Below are 6,696 nucleotides of genomic sequence, written 5' to 3'. Positions count from 1 at the left end.
CAATAGATACATGAAGATTATTCAGCAAAATTGGCAGGTATATCAAAATTACCTCAACAATTCTAATCTTGTGCTTTTGAAGTGGAGGAAGCTTATAGAAAAGATGGACAAATCTTACAAAGAAGAAAAACTCACGAAAATTTTTATTTATGTCAATCAGGAAGGGAACTCCTACGCTCGTCTGCCCTCCTCCTAGGGCACACACGGCTCTAATCAACCTTTCGATGGATACCAGGTGGTGAACCAGAGGGAGAGGCAGCCCTCGCCCCGGGGGCTCCTACAGTCTGGATAAAGGATATACAATAACTCCAAGAAGAAGAACTCCGGAAAGAAGCTCATAAGAGCATGAGAACCATAGGAAGAAGCTCCTTAATAGCTATGTATCAAGGAAATCGAAACTACAAATATCCTAAGTATGCCGCCTCAAAAGGCTTATGATGCTTTATATAGTTAAAATCCTAGAAAATTTTGAAAAAATTAAATAATAATAAAAAACAATTAAATGAAAAAAATCGAGATAATGACTAAGATAGAAAGTCCTAATCTTCAGGATTATCCTCTAACAAATGGAATTCAAATCTATATTTATTTAATTGAGATATAACCAAAACATAAATTTCCAAAACGAAAGCCTATAAATGAAGGAATTTGCCTGAAATTGAGAAGTTGCCCTTATCTGCTTGCGTCGGTTCCACTTCACCACAAAGCCTAATTCCTTCGGCTTCATATTATAAGCTTTCTCCAAAATCTATGATGGGAAGTTTGAATAGTTGTTAGTATCAGCCAATACATCAAAATATATATAACTGCTTAAAGTTCATAAATGTATATTCATACACAGACAATTTACAATTCATAAATAGTTCCATAAATTAAGACAAATATGATAACTTGAATTCTAGATCATATAGGAATTTGATAAATCACATTATCACTTTTGTAAAATCTGAATAACTTTCTACCCAAAACCTAGCCTGTGAGGGCCGATACTGTGTTGTGCTTGCTCGATCTACGATCTTACAGAATTTTCTTTATACTTGAAAATAAAATATAGAGATGAATAAAATTCAAAATTATTAAATTGAATGATGATGCAGGACAATTTCATTTTGGTAAATAATAAATGTTTAATCCACATATTCATGACCTTTGTTAATTACATCCTAACCATGTTCAACTTTTATCAAAAAAATTGTACATCTAATTAATTCATATAAATTTATTAATTTTTAATAGTAAATGGTATTTAAATAATTCAAAAGTCAACCATCATCTTTGACACTTTTCTTCTATTTGTTAACACCAAACTTCGACCAATATTGTGTATTATACTGCTTTAAGTTTCTAAACAAAGGAAGAAAATATAACTACCCATTTACACGTGGCGTCCCAAGTTAGATTTAGAATTACATTTTAAAGTAAACTAAAACTTGGAAAATTATCATCATTAAATACAAAAAGAAAAAAGGCTTTATAACAGAAGGAGAAGACCCTCGATTGGAACCATTATAAAAGGCAAAGCCTAGAGTTCAACACAAAGCACTCGATTAGCTTACCCTTCTGTAGGCATCCGAGTTTTTTCTTCAAGTTTTCTATGGCGATCTAAATAACTCTTGACAGAGGCATATAAATTATTGTAAGTTTGCTAAGAGAAAACAAAAGAAAGAAACAATGAAGTGCCTTCTATGATCGAGCCCACCCTTTCAACCAATATAAATTTTTCAAGAAAAATAAAATCTTAATTGTTTGAAATTTTATATTGAAATTAAGAAAGATACGAACACTAAATTGAAATTTAGCACTCAATTGAAACAAATAAAAGTTTAGTGTTCCACTTAAAATTTCAATAAAAGTTAATTGACAGCAATTGAAATTTTCCGATTTTGTGCATTATACTGCTTTAAGTTTCTAAACAAAGGGAGAAAATATAACTACCCATTTACACGTGGCGTCCCAAGTTAGATTCGGAATTACATTTTAAAGTAAACTAAAACTTAGAAAATTATTATCATTAAAGACAAAAAGAAAAAAGGCTTTATAACAGGAGGAGAAACCCCTTGATTGGAACCATTATAAAAGGGAAAGCCAAGAGTTCAACACAAAGGACTCGATTCGCTTACCGTTTTAAAGGCATCTCAGTCTTTTCTTCAAGTTGTCCTTCAAGATCTAAATATGTCCTGACAGAGACATAAATTATTGTAAGTTTGCTAAGAGAAAAAAGAAAAAGAAAAAAAAAAGAAAGAAACAATGAAGTGCCTTCTATGATTGAGCCCACCCGTTCAACCAATATAAATTTTTCAAGAAAAATAAAATCTTAATTGTTTGAAATTTTATATTGTAATTAAGAAAGATACGAACACTAAATTGAAATTTAGGACTCAATTGAAACAAATTAAAGTTTAGTGTTCCACTTAAAATTTCATTAAATGTTTATTGACAGCAGTTGAAATTTTCCGATTTTGAGCACATACGTCAGGCAAAGAAATCTATGCACAGTCTCTGCAATAGCTAATTTCAAAAATGAAGAATAACATAATCAGCAGCAAACCAAAAGTTTTGTCTTTTCTGGAGCAATCGATGAATGCTATATATGTTTAAATTAACGACTGCCAAAACTTACCGTAATTTGTCCGATAGGAATGGAGATACATCTGCAAAAAAAGCATGTCAAGGTAGGGGTGTCAAAAAGGCTCGAAGGCTCAGATAGCCCGCGGCCCGGCTCATGGCTCGGAGCAACCGAGCCCCATTTTGGGGACACGGATCGAGCCCTAGCTGGCCCGCGAGCTTTAAAAAAAATGTAAATAATTAGCAACACACACCTTTCTCAAGCTTCCCAATCCAAAATATTTTTATCAAAAGAGGCCTCAATTTCAAGATCCCCTGTTTCCCACTCTCTGTTTTCCATTTCAAAGCAAGTCTCCTCTTTCTTAGCTATTCCAATTGAATCCAACCCGGAATACCCTTGCTCACATGAAACATCAATTTCTGAGTCCTCTTTTTCTCCGCAACTGAACCCCTGCTTGCTGCCTTTATAATAAAAAAAAATACCGAGCCTGCCCGTAAAAGCCCGAGCCAAAATTTTTTGGCCGAGCAAAAGCTAGGCTCGGGCTCGGGCTCGGGCTCGGGCTCGTAAAAAAACTCGACCATTTTAACCGAGCCAAGCTCGAGCCAAAAATTTTAGGTTCCGGCTCGACTCGTTGACATCCCTATGTCAAGGAGAAAAAGACTTGATAAAGTTGATTAAACTAATTCCCAAATGTAAATTCACATAATCAGAACCTAATATTTTGCTTTACTTGATACCATGCTAATCAAATTACCTAAAAGTTAAAATTGTTTGAAGGGGACTAAATCTAGGGGTGATCTACTGTAAGAAATTAGGCTATATATTACCTAATTTTTATTTTTATTTTTAATTTTCTTTTAGTCAAATCAAGCTGTAACCATGCAATAAAGATTCTTTAAGTCAAAACAAGAAAAAAAATGAAGAGGTCCAAAATTTATATTTAATTGTATATGTCTAGCCCCTGTTTATTTATTTTATTAAACTAGGTTAACAAAGTATTGGAGTAATCGAAGTATTGGAATTTTATCATAGTATAGGAGTAGACGAATTATCAGAGTTCAACTTTTGCTATCACTCATTTATGAAAATTTTTCACCTATGTGACCTTTAATGAGCATCTATATTGGCATGCATGCGAGGAAGTGCTTTATGCCCAAGGGTAAGTTTTACCTTACGGTTGAAGATGCTATGGGAGGCTTTATATCCATTAAAAATGAATAGGCATGAACCTCAAGGTCATCGTTCTCCAAGTCTTGTTGTTTCACTCGGATTGAAGTTGCCGAAGTCACAACAGATGATGAACATTCATACAAGATGAGTAGCTGAAGAGTTGGAATTTCACCAATTCCAGGAGGGATGTACTTTAACCTCCGGCAATACCTAAGACATAGGCGCTGAAGGCTTGGGAAATGCGCTGCCTTGGCTTCCCAGAATTTCAAAGTATTCCTTTCAACAAGCAGGAATTTTAGTAGAGAAAATTCCCCTTCTTTTGTTTTCCATGAAGTGCTTTCAAAGATAACGCCTTTTAGTTTGAGAACTTCAAGGTTGGGAAGAGAACCAGCAAGTGACATATTATGAGGCAGAGGAACATGTGTTCGAAAATTGCACTTAAAACTTTCAAGTTGTTGCAGATAGACAATATTCTCAAGACAATAGAATGACAACTCAATTTGACTTCCACAATAGTAAGAAATTCCCAATTTCTTCAGGTTTGGAATTATTTGAAGGGCCTCCTGAGTGAATCTGAAATCTATTGCACCAGAAAGTGTTTGTAGGTTCGCATTTTGTGGACCATGAGAAAAATGCAAGAGAGCTTCATCGAACAAGAGATGCCTTAACCTTGGCATCTTCAAGAGTTCCTCCGGTAACAATATTTTATTGTCACCCTCAGACTTTCGATAAACAATCAAGGTCTGAAGATTGCAAAATTTATATATTGAGGCAGGAATCTTGAATATCCCAGTGTAGGACAGAGCAATAAACCTTAAATTAACAAGTTCTACTATTTCAATTGGAAACTGAGAGAAATGTATATTGCCTGCTTCCAACACCCTGGGCAGCTGAAAATATAGAAAATTTGGCAATAGAATATTATCTGTGAAGTATAGAATTGAACGGATAGTTGAGTCATGTATGTCTGATCTGTCATACCACATTTTTCGATGAATGCTTAGGGGAAGCTGATTTTTCACAACTTCCGAAGAAATATCAAATTCGTGATTGGCGACATAAAGAAACTTCTCCTCCTGAGCTTTCCTCATGCAAAGTTCTCTCATGGTGTCATGGATGCTGCAGGTTTTGATTTCCCCAGTGTAAATCTGGCCCCGAACCATAATTAGACTTCTATCAATAAGTTCTTCCAAATACTCCTTTGCCACTTCTTCCAAACTTTTATGCGTATTTGGCTTTAAAATTCCCTCAGCAACCCATAGCCTGATAAGATGGGAGACATGGATCGCATAATTTTCAGGGAAAATTCCCATATAAAGGAAGCATGCTCTAAGACGATGAGGCAAGTGGTTGTAACTCCAAGACAGTATCTCCATGAAATCATCATAATTTCCAGTTACTGCAGATTTTACATTTTCTGCAACATACTCCCAATTGGCTCGTGTCTTCTCCGCTTTGTAGAGGCAGGCCCAGTCCTGAGCCGAGGCGAATGAGGCCTGTGCCTCAGGCCCAAGATCTTAGGGGGCCTCATTTTGGCCCTTTTTTTTTTTAGTTCAGCCGGCCCAAATGAAATTCCCAATCCAATAACTAAACCAATCCCAACCCAACAATCCATTTATCCAAATCCAATCCATTTACCTAAATTCCCAAATCTAAAAATTCATATCAAATGCATCGAGTGTGTGTGTCGTCTCCGACTTTCACGATTGTCACTCCACTGTGAGACGTCAGGTCACCGGCACTCCCCTCTCCACAGTGACACAGTCCGGTGAGTCCATCACGAATCTGCCTTGGCCCTTCTTCTGGCTTCTGCTTCTGCTACCGGCTTCGCTGCTCGCCTCAGTCGCCTGCTCCGCACTCTACAAGACCGGAGGCCGTAGCCTGCAGGTTCGCCTTCCGCACTCCACAGGACCACAAAAATCCCCTTTCCTCTGCTACACTGGCACACGTACTTGCTACAAAGCTGTGAGATTTTACAATTTTTATTTTTGGAAAAAATTTATGATTTACTGATTTTTTTTTATAGTATTTGAAAAAGAAGAACCAGATGCCCCTCTACAAAGCTATACTGAAACTTAAAGAAGGTACTTTTCATCTTTCATTTTATCTTAAAGCGTGTGTGAACAGGCGTAAACTGGTATATATAAAAGATAATTTGCTTTTTCTTTTTCCAATATTATGATTGATTGATTAATTGCAACTATGAACCGGTGAATGATTTTTGGGTGAATGTAGAATTGATGCTGTTACTCCGCTCCGCTTCACACTTGACTCGCTTAGTCGCTTCTACAGTTCTACCTGAATAGGTACTCGTACAGCTTTCAAGTTACAAGATTTAAGTTTAAGTTCAGAGATTGAAATATCAAATATTATTCTGATTTTCAGACCATTATGTGAAGGATTCAGCATTACGATTTACAGCTCCAAGAAAAAACCCTAGGTACCCGTAATGATTTGATAAATCTTCAATATATTGATGCATAGATATCAGTCACACATGTCCAACTTGGAATCTTGGAAAATGCTTTAAACTTAAGTGATAGAGAAAGAAATGTATTCAGCTTCAAAAGGCAATATTTAGTGATCAGTTGTCATTACTGACTAGGATCAATTATTTCATCACTAGTAGATATCAGGCAACCGATAGAACACGAATTACAGAATTGAAGAATGAATTGGTTTTTGGGTAGAAACCCAGCAAATTGTGGAATTGTAAACAATACTATATTTGATAATAGCACTTGTACTGAAGAGGAAATTACAAATAAGAAATGGAAAGTGATACATGTTACCAGGCATTTAAGAGGCTTGGTATCTCTTTTAGTTTCCTCAAATTTCTGGATGATTGACTAAACTCTGCCCCCTCTTTATTTTTGGTGAGCTAATGCCACACTTATTCAGCAAAGTTACTCCTAACCAACTCACAATTTGCTAAAACAAATCAACCTAATTACAAATAT

General features: G+C 35.8%; 1 protein-coding gene and 1 long non-coding RNA gene across 2 annotated transcripts; both read right to left on the bottom strand.

Moving 5' to 3' along the window:
- Positions 1 to 574: 574 nt before the first annotated feature.
- Positions 575 to 2,662, bottom strand: LOC111387646. The gene is made up of 3 exons (XR_002701438.1): positions 2,621 to 2,662; positions 2,121 to 2,177; positions 575 to 748 (listed from the first exon to the last, which is right to left on the bottom strand). It is a non-coding gene; the product is annotated as an uncharacterized LOC111387646 (long non-coding RNA).
- A 162-nt stretch (positions 2,663 to 2,824) lies between these two features.
- Positions 2,825 to 5,514, bottom strand: LOC111387645 (putative late blight resistance protein homolog R1A-10). The gene is made up of 4 exons (XM_023012218.1): positions 5,473 to 5,514; positions 5,330 to 5,374; positions 3,737 to 5,232; positions 2,825 to 3,023 (listed from the first exon to the last, which is right to left on the bottom strand). The coding sequence occupies exons 1-4, from the start codon at positions 5,512 to 5,514 to the stop codon at positions 2,825 to 2,827; spliced, it is 1,782 nt and encodes a 593-aa protein (XP_022867986.1).
- Positions 5,515 to 6,696: the final 1,182 nt, after the last annotated feature.

The sequence above is a fragment of the Olea europaea genome, unplaced genomic scaffold (assembly GCF_002742605.1).
Source record: "Olea europaea var. sylvestris unplaced genomic scaffold, O_europaea_v1 scaffold4146, whole genome shotgun sequence".
NCBI lineage: Eukaryota > Viridiplantae > Streptophyta > Magnoliopsida > Lamiales > Oleaceae > Olea > Olea europaea.
Note: the sequence above shows the minus strand (reverse complement) of the source record. Positions and strands in the feature narration are given on the sequence as shown.